Consider the following 16,130-nt stretch of genomic DNA (forward strand, 5'->3'; position numbering starts at 1 on the left):
TATCCAGAGACCGCATATACCTCGAAGATACGTTATAAATTGTCGGTAGCTTGTGTTAAAGGTAGCTGCTAGCTGACTTGTCGTGAGATGCAATGATGCGAATGTCTTGAGGTGCACGAGAGTTGTGTGTAGTCAGCACAGCACGACCCACGACGTCACCGAGTCGAAAATCATTCCAACGCCAAATGTGATGAGGGCGGAAATCGCCGCTAAATATGATGTTTCTGCGGACATCCAATGAATGAAACATTTACACACATTTTTGAAGGCATTTCTACGTTTGAGGTCCACTTAGCTAAATGTATCTCATTCTTCCTTGCATGTGTGTTTATATAGGCTAGTTGTGCGCTCATGAGACACCTCCAGAGGTCGCTAAATCAACTAAATAATCCACCCGTTCACCTGAGCAATCATGTGTGAAGTCTGATGACAATGAACACTACTCCGCGGTATCAAAGGAAAAATAAATCAAACCCTCACCCAAAGTATAGGCGGTATTTATACAAACCCAAGGTATCCTGACAAGTATCCAAAGCGCGCTCGTCTCATATCAATCCAACCAAATTCAGTTATACAGACAGGAAAAGAACGTTAACCATACTCCCAATCCCAAGCGTATAGAAGAAAGAAAATCAGCTGGGTCTGTTCATAGATCTTCGCTTGGTCGGAGACTCAGGTTCATCGCCGACATCACCATCATCATCGCCATCGCCATCGCCATCGCCGGCGTCATCATCATCATTATCATCATCATCAACATCAGCAAACCGTACAATAGCACCCAGTGAGCTCCGTCGAGTATGAACAGTACTGCTCCCTCTGTTCTGCGAAAGCTGTCGCGGTTCAGTTCGCACCTGTTGCTGCGCCCTTAAACGGGCCGCGAATGGCGTTCTTATGGGCGTAGCTGGGGTGGTAGAGACCTGCGCGAGTGCCCTAGCCCGGGCGGCTCGCTTCGATGGGCTATTCAGGTAACCAGGTGTGGGTAATGGGGTTTGTGCTGTAAAGGCTGGAAGCGGGCCCAGTTCGCTCAGGGTCAGGGTTGAATCCACTAAAGGCCACGCTTCATTTGTCCGGTGCGGTGTTGGGGTGACATTGGTGTAATCATAATCGATACCTCCTGCTCCAGGTGTATGGTATCCGGGTAACTCTCCGCCTCTCTCATCCAACAATCGTGTCACCTTCCCGTACCAATGCTTGAACATATTTCTGAGATGCTTGCGGAGGTTTCGCTCATGCAGAGCATCAGCAGTCTCCAAGCTGGCTTTCATTTGAAAAATACGCAGAGAGAGTTTGCGGAGTTGGGTTGCGCCTAATGCAGAGACGTGTATTTCTTGGAATTGGATAGCCTTATCATTCTGAGCGCGAATTTTAGTAAGTAGCCCAACCATCCGCGTAAGGTAGCTATAGGCTAGTTGTCGACTATAATATATCTCCGAATCACGCACGTTCGCTCGCCGTCGCGCAGTTGCCGCACGCCACTTATCAAACAGCCCAATCCCTAGTTTGAATAACCGGTTCCGATCCATGTCATCAGCCTGGCGTTCCAAGTTTGAATTAGCAACTGCTTTGGATCGCAAGGCTGAAAGCGCCGTGCCAGCTAGGTTCATTTTGATCTTTCGCCTGACTGCCGCGTAGGCATCTTGACGTCGCTTTTTCGACGAATCTGCTGTGGCAGTGCGCCATTGCTTAAGACACCCCGTCATGAGAAGATAGAAACGAGCATCCTCCGCCCAGGACTCCAATTCAGAAACGTGACGCATCTTCCTCCTCCATATGTCGAGAGTTTCCTGTTCAATTCTGGGAGCGTAAAACGCAAAGGCGACATGATCGCGCCGTCTTTGAGTGGCAAGCTTCTCTCGCCAATCATACATTTTTGACCGCAGTAACTCTCTTGAACGATGGGCGCGGAAATCTTCTTCCTGGCGCAGAAGCCGTGTATATATCCCCCGTGAATTGAAGGTTAATCTCGCCAGCATCTCGCGTTTTAGGCGTTGTTCGTGAATTCTACTCATCAGACGGAACCGCGCAATCAGCACCCATTTATACAACGCCTGCAGAACGATACGCTCGTCTATGCGGGAGGAAAGCGCCAGGCAGCGCAGATCATCGTTCCATGTTGTCCATGCATTGCGCATAACACGGAGACGGTCAACTTCTCGTGCATGTCTCGACATGCGTGCTTGTAACGCCCATGTCTTGAGTGAGGAACGGAGTATTCTCGAGTTGACGGAAGCTGAGACCTTGATAGCGACGGGCTCTAGGTGAGTTCGAATGCGCCATTCTGAAAAACATTTCCCAGCGAGTTCGACCTTCCACTGGCTATCGGCCTGCAGTTGAGCCGAAACAATGGAACGCGTCTTCTGAGACCATTTCTTGAAAACTGCCTTAAGCCAAGTCTGCTTGGCATCCATGTCTATCTCCTGGTCACGCTCCCTTTGGGTTCGTAATGCCCGGAGCCATGATAGTAGTGATTTATGCTTCAAGCGATAATCCCTCCATTGAGGGGCACGCCGATCGCAGAATGTCCAGAACCATTTCCAATACGCAGACCTCGCAAGATTTTCATGATAAACACTAACAGCCTTGGTATCGTCGTTCCGGAACCGCTGAACCTTAGTCTTCCACGCTTTGAACGGCTTCATCAACGCAAGTCGTTGGGCTTTCATCTCGTTTACCGCGGTTATCTCCCTCCAGGCACTAAAGTACTTTATGCAGAGGATATGCCGTCTGGCAGCAGAAGTTTTCTCTACCTCATCCGAAGTAACTTGAGCCCAATGAGTGAATGCTTTCGTCATTAAATACAAATCCCGAGCTCGTGCAGCACGCTTCTCAAGATGTTTAAAGAATCGTACCGTCTGGGCTTCTTGGCGTTTCTGTCGCAATGTTGTTCGCCAAATGTCGAACGCCTGGCGCTGGAGGGTGGATGCATCATGCTTGGAAGCTATTTTTTGCATATTGTTAAAGTTTTGCTGTTTTCGTTTTGCGCGTTCTGACCATTCAGTAAATATTCGTCGAACAGCACCGCGCTGTCGGTACATGTTGAATGTGGACGCATCACGGAGAAGGTGGGATAGAGAAGGCTGGTATATTAGCTCTGGTGGTACTTGAACTCCGGGTATAATATCGTCATGTTCAAGAGGCTCATCATCGGATCCGTCGCTGCTATCAAGCGATAGACGATTTGGTTTGATGTGGTTCGTAACTTTGTTTTCATTTACACCAATGTTCAAACGTGGCGCATTTAGATTTCCATGAGATTGCCCGGGTTGGGCAATAATTGCACGAGCATGAGATTGACGACGAGTAGTATTCACCGTAGCTCTATTGTCTGTCATCCTGCTTCCCGTTTCCAAATTCGCGGGTGCAGGTGTGTGGCTAACGGGATCCTCACCGCTGCTGGGGGACGGAGATAATATTCTCGTCCCGAGTTCCAGCCTCGACACCGAAGATCTAGAGCTAGGTCGATAGATGCTCCTTTGTGTAGTTTCATTGGCAGCATCGTAGATTGAATTGAACGAGGCTCGCCTTGTGCGCTGTCCTCTAAGAGTTGGGTACCGATTCGGTTGCCATTGCTCAGCATGCTCTTCCTCGGCCTGCGCATCGTTGGTTTCTGGATCCGCAGTGGTGACTTCGTCAGCTCTAACCCCCTCTCTTGCCTCGTCGTCATACTCGAGCTTAATGCCCATTCGCAACAAAAGCATCTCGAATTTTTCAGAGAGCGTATCGCCCGGCACCGACTTGCCTCCAAGCTGGAATAGAAAGCGCAGGTACGTCCGATCCGTTTCCGCCACGATGCCATTTTCTGACAACACGGAGTCATACGCGGTGAATATAGCGCGAAACCGGTGTCGGTGGACGTCGGGCTGCTGCTCCGCGCGGGAGATGATCTGGAGGAGGATGTTGACATCTTCATAAACATCAAGTCAGTGACATAACTCCTATGAAATGGCCCTTGTGAAACGAGGCTGAAGGACACTAACCTTGATCTGAAAGAGATAATTGCTCGTCCAGTACGACTTGGTGGTCGCGAGGTGGATGCATCGAGCGTTTCGCGACCTATGGTGCGTTGTTTGATACATAGAGGCGATGCAAACAACTTATCGTATTGCAAGAGCTCGAACACTTCGGTGGGAAGACGCAATGAACACCCGCATGCATGATTCTATCCAGTACATCGAATTCCCATGAGCTGGGTCTGGTTGCGGGGAGACATCAATTATTATTATTATTATTATGTAGTGGACGGGACGGTCAGTTCTCCGCTGCGGCGAAGCCTTTATTTTGGCGCTTGTTCTCCCGCCAACGCGCCAGGATGGTGGTCGCAAGCTTATGTAATCTCAGGACCTGCCGATTCTTTCTTTAGCGGAAGAGAGCCACGAGGCCTGATAACTCGCAGGATTCCTCCAGGCCGAGTGCGGACATATAATAGCTATCGGGAATCCATCACAGTCACTCCGAATATGACCGGGAGAATAAGGCCAATTGAGAAGTTCGCGAAAGCCACAGCCCAATGCTCTGCGCAGGTTCGTACATCGACCTGTCCCGAAAAGGTTACCACTGACTGATTCTGTTACTGCAGGCGACAGCATACGGCAAATGCGTTTTCGCTGATTATAATGCGGTCCGGAAGGATATGTGCGCCAAGGAGTTTATGAAACTGAAGGACTGTTATCTGGTACAATCCACATTCTTGTTGGGCTCCCTGGCGAAGTGGAAGCTAACTAACTGGTTGAACAACACAGGCAGCGGCAAAGAAACTATGAGAAACCTCCACTAGAATGGCTATCACATCATTAATGTGAAAAGAACTCGCAAGATATGTGCATCATATGATCTCCCGGTTTACATGTACTATACAATATTGAAATCAATTATATATAGAAGAAAAGTAAAATTTCATCCGATTCATAATATCTAAAGAAACCAACTACCCTTTCAACATCCCTAAAAACGACCAACCACAGGACCGAGTTTCTATCATGAAAACCCCTCGTCTTTTTAGCTATATTGTCTTGGTCTTCTTTGGGGAAACAATTCTAACTATAGCTTCACCAGTCGAAGCAAGAAAGTCGCTTTGTGCACTTCCTGCTCCTCTTCTAAAATGATACCTTCTTCCTCGCCTTCGGGCGCCTTCCCTTCTACCTCCGTGACTATATGTTGGTCAATCGGTCTACGCAAAGCTTTTTCAATCGCCTTTGATTGCGTCTGGAAAACGTGCTCAATGCCAATATTATCAGGGTCAGAGATGACCCGATACTCCATTCCCACGTCATCAGTTGGAACCAATCCCGCCTTCTTCCGCAGCCGTTGGACACGGTTCACGATTTCCCTTGCTAACCCTTCCTCAGCTAGCTCAGGGTACAAAACTGCGTCCAAGATGATAAGTACATCATCATCGGTATTCGTTTCGAAGTCCTTGGAAGATGCGTCGTCCTTCAAGCCGCGTTTGATCACCAGATCTCCTTCAACAAGCTCAATGCCGTCCACCACGATTTTCTTGTCAGTGACAAATCTCTTAACATCGTTGCTTGAAAGAGATGGTAGCGCTTTCTTGACCTTTTGTGCATCTTTCTTCAGTTTCTTGCCCAGGGTTGGCCAATCTGCCGTGACACTGTACTGGACATTGTACTTATCCTCATCGGACGAGAGGATCAGATCCCGGATATTGAGCTCTTCCAAAATGTAACTCTCAAGGGATCGCACATCATCGAGGTATTGCTGGTCCTGGTGGATCACGACGAGCGTCTTCAGGGGCGACTTGAGGCCAATGCTTCTGCGTTCACGTGCAATACGACCAAGCTCAATCACCTTCTGCATCCTTCCGACTTGCCTCTCAATGACGTCATCGAAGAGCTCTTCACGAACTTCTGGGAAGGGGAGGAAATGGACACTGCGATTATCTTCGGCTTGAAGGGATTTGGGTATATGCGGGAGCAGTCGAAGGTAGATATTATCGGTAATGAAAGGCGTAAAAGGTGCGAGGCCGCGCACTAAGGTGTAAAGGACCTCGAAAAGTGTATTCAGGGCATGTAAAGTGTCGTCCAATCCAAGTTCTCCCTTCAGTCTCTTACGGTTGAACCGAATGTACCAGTTGGTGGTGTTATCAATCAGTCCCAGAAGTCTCGGAACAACAGTGTAAAGCCGGTACCCAGCCATCTCCTGATTGACAAATTGGAGTAGACTCTGGCAGCTGGCCAAAATCCAGCGATCCATAACATTAGTGTTAGTCGCTTCAGCCGCCGGGTCGAACACATACTCCACCTCCTCCACCTTCTTCAGCAGCGCAACCTGAGCTTCGAAGAACTTATAGCTATTCCACAAGGGAAGTAGAACTTTAGCGACAATTTCCTTAACACCTGATTCCTTGAATCTAAGTGGCTCTGCGCGAACTACCGGGGAGTTAATGAGGTACAGCCGAAGGGGGTCAGACCCATAGCGATCCATAATGAGAGTTGGATCTGGGTAGTTTTTCAATCGCTTGGACATCTTCTTGCCGTCCTCAGCAAGAACAATTCCATTCACAACACAGTTCTTGAATGGCAGCTTTCCGTACAGGTGCGTGCCGATGACAGCGAGTGTATAAAACCATCCACGAGTCTGGTCAAGACCTTCTGCGATGAAATCACCTGGGAACGATTTTTCGAACTGCTCTTTGTTCTCAAAAGGGTAATGCTGGGAAGCATACGGCATGCTTCCTGATTCGAACCAACAATCCAGAACCTCTTCAACTCTTCGTAATACACCCTTCCCTTGCTTGCTTGGGATAGTGATATGGTCAATCTTATCACGATGTAGGTCCGTAAGTTCACCGGTGTATCCACTCAGCTGCTTCAGCTCCTCAACGCTCCCAATGGCTATGATTTCTTTGAAGTCTTCGCTAGCCCACAGCGGGATCGGGGTTCCCCAGTATCGATTTCTGGATATGTTCCAATCCCTTGCGTTCGCAATCCAGCTCGCAAATCGTTTATCTTTGACAAAGGAAGGGACCCAATAGGAATCCTCAATTCCTTGAAGCATTTGGGGAATGATGGGACCGATTTTGACGAACCACGAGGGCACAGCTCTATAGATGAGTGGGGTGTCGGATCTCCAGCAGAATGGATAGCTATGCGTGATCTGGGCATCAACGACCAGCCGTCCGGCTGCCTTCAAGTGTTTTATAATAGCTTTGTCCGCCACTTTGACATGTTGACCAGCAAAATCTCGAACCTCAGATGTAAAACAACCCCTCTCGTCAACTGGGTTTGGCGGCAGCCGTGTATCACTAATGACGCCATTCTCGACAGCCACATTGTAATCTTCTTCACCAAAGGCGGGAGCCTGATGAACTAAACCAACACCATCCTCTGCTGTGACATATGTCGCAGTGACCACTCGAAACCCTACATCCTTAAACCCCTCATAAAAGTAGTCAAAGAGAGGTTGGTATCTCCATCCTTTCATGGTTGATCCCTTGAAGCGCTCAAGAACTTTGTATTTCGCTTTTTTGGGGTCCTTATATAGTGTCCGGAGTAAGGACTCGATAAGGATATAATTATTTCCTGATGCGGCATCATGGATCTTCACATATTCGAAATCGGGGTGTGCAGCAAGCGATGTATGCGACGGCAAAGTCCACGGAGTAGTTGTCCAGGCGAGGAGATTTGTCTGAGGATCATCAAGGAGCGGGAAGGAAACCACGATTGCAGGGTCTTGGACGTCTTTATAGTTTTGCTGTGCCTCAAAGTTACTCAACGGGGTGTTAAGTGCCGTTGAGTAAGGCATGACTCTGTAACCACGATAGATCACCCCCTTATCAAATAGCTGCTTCACTATCCACCAAAGGCTCTCCATATATGAAGTATCCATAGTCTACTCCAAGAATTATCAGTCCTCACGTTTCTAACAGCAATGCAAAGAAATACCTTTCAGAAGACGTGGTAAGATACGGGGAGAGAAAAGTATCCCTACCTTGTAATCATTGTCAAAATCGATCCAGCGTCCAAGCCTGTCAATGGTCTGCCTCCATTCCGCAGCAAACCTCATGACAATCGCTCTGCACTCTGCATTGTATTTTTCTAGACCTAGTTTCTCCACCGCTTCGGATCCAGACATGCCGAGGGCTTTGTCGATTTCATATTCGATTGGAACGCCATGAGTATCCCAGCCAAACCTTCGCTCGACGTAACGTCCCTTCATAGACCAATATCTTGGAATGATGTCCTTTATGGTAGAAGCCAGTAGATGGCCGTAGTGTGGAAGTCCTGTCGCAAAGGGAGGTCCATCGTAGAACGTATATGGGGTTCTTCCTCGTGACAGTTCGACCTGTCTCTCAAAGGCCCCAATTTCCTTCCATCGTTTGAGGACGGCCTCCTCTTCCTTTGGAAAGTCAACAGCCATCGCCAAACGGGTGTCTGGGGGTAATTTGCTGCGATTGCGTTCTCCAAAGTGTGGTGTGGGAAGCGGCGGGTGTTGATGAAAGAATATTGTGAGTCAAAAAAGGTTTGAGTTGGCGATGGATGTTAGTTATTTACCCCACCCACCACATTGATTTCTGGATGACTCGTCGTTGGAGGGGTCACTAATAATATTTAACAGAGGAATTCTGGTCCAATAAAAACAATAATCATTAAGTTATCATGAAACACACACATATGTATATGTAATCACGCTATCTAACCCTAGAAATATTTCAAATACTAAAGCTCATGTGTCGTGTGGAGGTATCATCAATTAGCTACAGCAGTGTGGAAAAACACATATATAAGATGTTGAAATCCTCAATCCGCTTCTCCGTCGTCGTCATCATCATCGTCCTCTTCTATATCGGAGACCTCTTCGCCAAGTTCCTTTAAGCGTTTCTATGATTGGGGGTTAGTCCAGGTCTCGCATGCGAATAGCTCAATGAAACCTTACCTTTTCCTGGTTGCGCTTCGATTCCAAGTCGCTGAAAACGATCAATAGATCCTCCAGCTCTCCTTGCACAGCCTTCCGAGCCTCCTCCTTGTCTTGTAATTCGGCCTTGTGTGCTTCCAGGGCGGCCTGTGCGGCCTTAAGTTCCCTTTCAGCCTTTGCGGCACGTTCAGTAGCTTCCTCAGCGCGCTCTTCTGCCCTTTGACTCCGAGCTTCCAACGACGACAGCTTCGAGGAATACTCCTCATGAGCAGTTTGAAGGTCCTGTATATGATCTTTCCCGGCCTTCTCAAGGCTTGCCTCCAGATCTTGTATGGTCTTTTTCAAATCCGCAACTTCAGCTTCATGTCGATCCCGTATCTTCGCAGCTTTTTTTTCATGTTCCTCGGATGTCTGCTTGAGTTGTGAGTCAATAGTTCGTAACTGTTCTCCGTGCTGTCGGAGTAGGTCGTTGTGAGACTGCCTGTTCCGCTCCTCGAGTGTTCTCACCTCCTCTTCATGATTTCTCTGAAGAGTTTCGTTAAGATGTTTTATTCGATCGAGCTCAAGAGTAGTTGAATCTTTCGTCTTCCTGTGGTCCAGTTGCTCTTGTTCCAATTTTCTCTCTAGGGTAAGTAGATCCGATTCTAGTTTTTGAATCGCCTGCCCTTTATCCTCTACCTGCGCTCGAAGGGTATCCACCAACTCACGCGATATTCCCTTCTGGATGCCATTGGCAATGACAGGCACCTCGAATCCGGGATCGCGGTCGATAGCGCGGATCAAGCGGCTAAAGTTGTCTTTTAGGAAGTCGATGAACGTTTTATCGAAGTATACTTCAGGTAGTCCATCATAGGCAAGTTGCGATGACTGTGGGAGAACTTCAAAATCTCGCACTAATGACAGCTCGCGAAGTTTTGTGATCTTATCGATATATTGCTCCCTTCCCAAACCGCTCGTTAAAACCTGGTGTAATTTTGGGCGCGGGATTGGAGAGTCTTTGGTTGAAAATTCATAGATGATCCCAAGAAGAATAGCTGAAAGGCCAGGGAGTAGTGTCTTGGATGAAGTACTCTGGTTTGTTTCCTGTATAAGCCTCTGAACAATGCTTCCCTCTCCAAGGAAATCGTCAACGACGTCTGGGTCCTCATAGAGCCAACCACAAAGAAGCATCAAATAGCCCACGGATATCCGTTCATCATCATTCCTCTGCATGCCCGTGATCAAATTCCCCGCTATGGCTTGAACGCAAGTAATAACTTCCTCACCACTTGACTCATCTCCTTCAGTCACTTTCATGGCAAGAGATTTCGCTTCTGCATCCTCAAAAACCAGATGAAACAGTAAAACAGCCGCTAGCCAGGGTTGATACGGATCAGCGTTCCCTCTACTAGCTGGAGGCTGCAGAAGGAGTGTAAAGATATTTGCAATTCGGTCTTCCCCGCTAGTATGTCCATCGATTGCTCTGCGGAGAAAGTGGAGTCGAATTCCAGAATGATTTGTGAAAAACGCCTTGACACACTCACAGGCAGCCAGTCTAGCATCGAGAAAATGAACGGATTCTGACTCCAGTGTTAACCCAAGAAGCGCCTCGATTACATTAAGCTTCTCGTATGTGTTTGCTTTTGAAGCACCATTCGTAAGTGGCTCTTGGTTTGGTTGCGTCGGCGTAGGTCCAACCGCGACATCTACATCCGCAAACTGTTCTTGTAAAGCCGAATTCCCGCGTATCAAATCTGCACACGCTGCTAACGCCTACGAAATTTTTTAGTAAAAATGAGACAGTATTAAGCCGAGAAGAAGTATCGTACCTTCGCTCTAATTCTAATGTCGAAACTTGTATTGAAGGCGGTGCGAAGAACCTGCTCCGTTACCCCATTTTGCCAGAATGCCAATTGATTGACGGGTGTACTGATTCCACCCTTGACGAGAAATAGCTGCACTATTGCTAAGAGCCCCCAAAGATTCTTATCCCGGTGCTCCAATGCCCACTCGGGAACGCCATCTTCTTTTTCTTGCTCTCCATTTGCCTCCGACAGGAGTGCTCCAAGCTTCTTTACACAACCGGTCTCACGGAAATATGATTGATTCGAAATGTTGAGAGCAAGCAGATTTCCTAGAAGGGACAAGCAGTCCGCAACAACCATTGACCCATGTGTTAAAGAACCCTCAGCTTCTACTAAAGAGAAAATCCGTTCGAAGGCATTCTCGAAAGCCACAAGCTTTTGGAGCTCAGCGGATGATGGCGTCAATGCGATTAAAAGGAGGAGGGCCTCTTCATTCCAAAGAATAATAATAAAATAAATCAGTATACGTGTATTTCAAAGAAGCGGGAACCACAAACGGGAAATGCAAAAGGAACAGAAGCGTACCATTGCGCACAGGTTCTCGAGCATCACTCAAAACATTAACCAGCCGTGATATCCCTAATGGTGCTGTAAAGATACATTCTTGGGTTCTTTCTGGGCGTGCGCTCGATATATATGACATCAATTGTAGGGAATACAGTCGAGAATAGAACTCCTTGGAGTCCAAGAGGTCGAGGAGGATAGTTATGTTGTCTTGTCGCTACTCAACCACGTCAACAAACTTGACATTAAGCGGCATATATTTGACTTACTTGAGTAAACTCATCGGCAAGCCACAGCGCGATTTCATCAGATGCTTCCGGCTGTAATTGAAGGGTTAGCAACCTAGTTGCTAAAAAACGAACCTATGAGTAACACATACACTACTCTCATGCGGAGAAAACAGCATCAACAACGTTTCTAGGACCACCTTAATAGTATCAACATCTTCCCCATCATTCCTCAGACTGTTTATTAATGGACGAAGTGCACCGGACGAAACAGATGCGGGATATTCCTTTGCAAAACTCCGAAGGCCTAAAATGGCTGCTCTGCGGTCTTCCAGTAATGTCGCGCTCTGCAATCTATTGCTTAGAGTATTAATAGTATCCGTCGCCGTCTGTCTGGCCGGAGCTTGGGACTCGAGAATTCGAAACATGGCAGCGTGTGGGTGCTAATAAAACGCATGGTCGCCACAGACCGAATGTTCCATAAGTTGAGCTCAATTCAAATGACTTCCCCCACAACGCTATCCGCCCCCTCACCGTGTGATTGTATCAGAGAGGCAAATCACAGCCAAGGGCTATAATATATGCAGTCCCAACCTCGAACTGATTTCGAACGTACTGATAGCTGTCGAACAGCACAAGCAAGAGTACACCTGTCCACCGGGCCCTGAGCGATATCACGTGTGTGTATGTTGCGGAACATTATTTTTCCTGCCAGACCGAAGTTAGTTCTGCTTCAAATTCTCCAAAGCATATTTCAATCCTAATCATTCGCAACCAACCTTCAAGTCCTACAGCTGGCTTCGAATTGAGCTTTCCTTCTTACTATCGTTTTTTGTGTTACTGTGTATAGAAGCGCCAGGCACAAATGGTTCATCTGACATACATATTCGTTGCGAACCATACATATTCATCGCAACTCCTTAAGACCCACGCCTCGCGACCATCGCAACACGGCTGAGCCGGGAGCGATAGAGAAGAGATCGACTTTTTCATAGAATACTACTACTAATTACCATTAATATGGGTGTTCCAGCACTTTTCCGGTGGCTATCCTCGAAATACCCCAAAATCATATCCCCCGTCGTGGAGGAAATCCCGCAGGAAATTGATGGCGAAGAGGTCCCTGTAGATACAACGAAGCCAAATCCAAATGGCGAGGAAATGGACAATCTATACTTGGACATGAATGGAATTGTCCATCCATGTACACATCCTGAGGGCAAACCCCCTCCTGAAACCGAGGAAGATATGATGCTGGAGATCTTCAAATATACCGATCGAGTTGTGAACATGGTCAGGCCCAGGAAGCTATTGATGATTGCTGTTGGTATGTCGCTGACACGCATGGAAATGAGATATCTCCCTTCGGACCAATACATTATCTCATAATAATGATCTGTTGTCACGGAGGGGGGTACAGCTTTCCATTTCCTTATTATTATTTCCCGCGACACCCTTACACATATATAGTATATGAACTGGCCTCGCTAACGATTTTTATCCGGTTCTTCCCAGACGGTGTTGCTCCACGTGCGAAAATGAACCAGCAACGTTCTCGTCGATTCCGCTCTGCTCAAGAAGCGAAGGAAGCTGATGAAAAGAAAGAGGAGTTCGCAAAGTTACTGAGGAAACAAAATGGAAACAAAGGCGGCGAAGGGCTAGTGGAGGAAGTCATTACGAAGACGTGGGACTCGAACGTAATTACTCCTGGAACACCTTTTATGGACATTCTTGCTGCAGCTTTACGATACTGGGTAGCATATAAACTCAACACGGACCCAGCATGGGAGAAGGTTGGTCTGGTTCATTTTTTTTTCCTGCAAATATTTAACAAGCTAACCGTCTATAGCTGAAAATCATCATCTCAGATGCCACGGTTCCTGGTGAGGGTGAACACAAGATTATGGAATTCATTAGATCGCAAAGGTCCTGCACTGAGCATGACCCAAATACTCGCCATGTTATATACGGTCTTGTAAGTTTATCCTCAAATCCCTCAACCTACGGAATGGCCACTAACTTCCGCTTGTATAGGACGCTGACTTGATTATGTTGGGGCTTGCAACGCATGAACCTCACTTTCGAGTTCTTAGAGAGGATGTCTTTTTCCAAGAATCTAAAGGCAGAACTTGCCACTTGTGTGGGCAACCCGGCCATATAGCCGAAGCATGTAAAGGTCTTGCGAAAGAAAAAAATGGAGAATTTGATGAAAAAGGGAAAGGTAGTCCACTCAAACCATTTATTTGGCTCCACGTCTCTGTCCTTCGGGAATACCTTGCTGTCGAGATGCATGTTCCGCAACAGCCTTTCCCTTTCGATTTAGAGAGAGCTCTAGATGACTGGGTATTCATGTGTTTTTTCGTGGGAAATGATTTCTTGCCTCATCTACCGTCATTAGACATCAGAGAAAATGGCATCGATACTCTAATTGCAATATGGCGTGACAATATACCCGTCATGGGTGGTTATTTAACAAAAGATGGGCATGTTGATTTAGACAGGGCGCAACTTATCTTGCAGGGGTTGGCGAAGCAGGAGGATGCCATCTTCCGTCGTCGTCGCCAAACCGAAGAAAGGAAAAATGCAAACGCCAAAAGGAGGAAGGAGGAAGAAAGATTCCGAGAGGAAGAGCGCTCGCGCAAAAAGCGCAGAAGTTCTCCCAGTTATGGATCTATGGAAAACGAGCCTGTTCCTCCTCCTCTCATTGTTCCTGGAAAGGGGCATATTTCTAGGGCTGATAGGGAACTTACCCACGCCATGGTTGTGAACCGAGGGGCTGTTTACAAGGCAAATATGGCCAATAAAAGTGCCGCTGCTGTTCTTAAGAGTCAACTGGTCAAAGGTAGCGGTGACGCAGCTACCCCCGATGTTGAAGATTCCGCGGATGGTGGAGCCAAAAATACTTCACCGTTATCCCTAGGCAAGAGAAAGGCGGACGCTCTAGAAACCGAGACCGAGTCCGAAACACCCAAAAAGCCACAGGATAACGATGAACTACCTCCAGACACGGTTCGGCTATGGGAAGATGGGTACGCTGATCGGTATTACGAACAGAAATTTCGCGTTGACCCGAAAGATACTGAATTCCGTCATAAAGTAGCTAGATCCTACGTTGAAGGCCTTGCATGGGTGCTGCTCTACTATTTCCAGGGGTGCCCTTCATGGACCTGGTATTACCCGTATCATTACGCGCCTTTTGCTGCAGATTTCGTTGACCTAGGTAAAATGAACATTGAGTTTAGTAGGGGCGCGCCATTCAAGCCTTTCGAACAATTGATGGGTGTCTTGCCAGCTGCATCCAACCATGCAATTCCAGAAGTATTCCACGACCTCATGTCGGACCCGGAGAGCGAGATCATTGATTTTTACCCCGAAGAATTTCCAATAGATCTTAATGGCAAGAAATTTGCATGGCAAGGCGTCGCGCTCTTGCCGTTCATTGATGAGAAACGTCTGCTACTTGCGATGGAGAAAAGATATCCTCTTTTATCCAGTGAAGAACACGCGCGAAACACAATGGGACGGGAGGTGCTTTTCCTATCGGATCGACACCCGTTATACGACAATCTAACTGCGAACTTCTATTCCAAGAAGCAAGGAACGCCGATTTTGAAGCTGAACATGCGAGTGAGCGAAGGGCTAGGCGGCAAGGTGGAACGCAACGATGCGTACGTTCCACATAGTTCGCTAGTGCCACCTTTCGATAAAGTGGATCTCCCCACGCTCGACGAGGACCATTCCATAAGGTCAGTTCCTCCGTTACGCAAATAACAGATTTAGCCCAACTACTCTTTTTGGAGCCAAATACTAACCCAAACTAGTGTTATCTACGATATGCCCAAGTCTATGTACACTCACAAATCAATGCTTCTGAGAGGCGTGAAACCTGACCCCCCTGTACTCGACAAATCCGATATCGAAATCACCAGAAACAAAGCACAACGTTCAGGGCGCTCGTTTGGAGGAGTTCCCTTCGGCAATAACAGAGGCAGAGGTGGTCGAATGTCATACGCCAGTGACCGGCCCAGCAACGATCGACCTAATCCATTCGCAGCTCATATCAACCCCAACTTCGTGCCACCACCAATACCTCCCCCACACATGGGTGGACCTCCAGCAGGATGGGCCCCTCCTCCGCCCGGGATGACAGGCAGCTCCTATGGTACTCCCAGGTTTGATAAACCCCAACAAGGTCCTCCCTATCAACAGCAGGGCAGTCGCGGTTATTCACATCAATCTAGCCAACGTGGTCAGTACTCTCAATCATATAGCCAACCGAGGGAGTACGGCCAGGGTAGACAATATGTTCAATCGCAACAGTACGGGCAAAGGGGAGGAGGGGGGTATGGGCAACACTCTGGGGGCAACGGTAGCTCTGGCGGCGGTGGCGGTGGTCGAGGCAGAGGTGGCGGGCCCTACAGGGGTGGGGGCCGTGGACATTATCAAGGCCAGAATGGATATAATAACCGCAATGATGGGTATGGGCGGTATTGATTGTGATTATGTTGAATGATTTTGTTGTACGGCTACATGTACAGTACAAGTAACGTTAATAATACGTTATGCAATTTCAGGGAGTTCCTAATTGTCAATTTAGGAAGCACTAAAAAAAGATTTTTAATAGAATTACAGCGCACAAGATTTATGCAAATATATAAATTGACCTATACGGAAGTATTCC

The 16,130-nt window shown here is 47.6% G+C and overlaps 4 protein-coding genes across 5 annotated transcripts; 1 reads left to right on the forward strand and 3 right to left on the reverse strand.

The window, feature by feature from the left end:
• Positions 1-164: 164 nt before the first annotated feature.
• Positions 165-4,723, reverse strand: BDBG_02994 (centrin-binding protein Sfi1). Its single transcript, XM_002626771.2, has 2 exons — positions 3,981-4,723; positions 165-3,907 (listed from the first exon to the last, which is right to left on the reverse strand). The coding sequence occupies exons 1-2, from the start codon at positions 4,039-4,041 to the stop codon at positions 633-635; spliced, it is 3,336 nt and encodes a 1,111-aa protein (XP_002626817.1). The 5' UTR covers positions 4,042-4,723; the 3' UTR covers positions 165-632.
• Positions 4,724-4,801: 78 nt separating this feature from the next.
• On the reverse strand, positions 4,802-8,561 carry BDBG_02996 (isoleucyl-tRNA synthetase). Its single transcript, XM_002626773.2, has 2 exons — positions 7,951-8,561; positions 4,802-7,851 (listed from the first exon to the last, which is right to left on the reverse strand). The coding sequence occupies exons 1-2, from the start codon at positions 8,377-8,379 to the stop codon at positions 5,041-5,043; spliced, it is 3,240 nt and encodes a 1,079-aa protein (XP_002626819.1). The 5' UTR covers positions 8,380-8,561; the 3' UTR covers positions 4,802-5,040.
• Positions 8,562-8,588: 27 nt separating this feature from the next.
• On the reverse strand, positions 8,589-12,108 carry BDBG_02997 (UsoAp). The gene is made up of 6 exons (XM_002626774.2): positions 11,602-12,108; positions 11,492-11,542; positions 11,244-11,439; positions 10,683-11,146; positions 8,896-10,626; positions 8,589-8,840 (listed from the first exon to the last, which is right to left on the reverse strand). The coding sequence occupies exons 1-6, from the start codon at positions 11,875-11,877 to the stop codon at positions 8,760-8,762; spliced, it is 2,799 nt and encodes a 932-aa protein (XP_002626820.1). The 5' UTR covers positions 11,878-12,108; the 3' UTR covers positions 8,589-8,759.
• BDBG_02998 lies at positions 11,787-16,123 on the forward strand. 2 transcript variants are annotated; one of them, XM_031721048.1, is made up of 5 exons: positions 11,787-12,863; positions 12,965-13,242; positions 13,299-13,424; positions 13,484-15,195; positions 15,271-16,123. In XM_031721048.1, exons 2-5 carry the CDS (start codon positions 12,988-12,990, stop codon positions 15,941-15,943), a joined length of 2,766 nt encoding a protein of 921 aa, XP_031577456.1. In that variant the 5' UTR covers positions 11,787-12,863; positions 12,965-12,987; the 3' UTR covers positions 15,944-16,123. The 2 variants fall into 2 exon arrangements, with proteins under 2 accessions (XP_031577456.1, XP_002626821.1); XM_002626775.2 differs by having other exon boundaries at positions 11,787-12,776.
• The last annotated feature ends 7 nt before the right edge of the window (positions 16,124-16,130 follow it).

Source organism: Blastomyces gilchristii, assembly GCF_000003855.2.
Source record: "Blastomyces gilchristii SLH14081 genomic scaffold supercont1.4, whole genome shotgun sequence".
NCBI lineage: Eukaryota > Fungi > Ascomycota > Eurotiomycetes > Onygenales > Ajellomycetaceae > Blastomyces > Blastomyces gilchristii.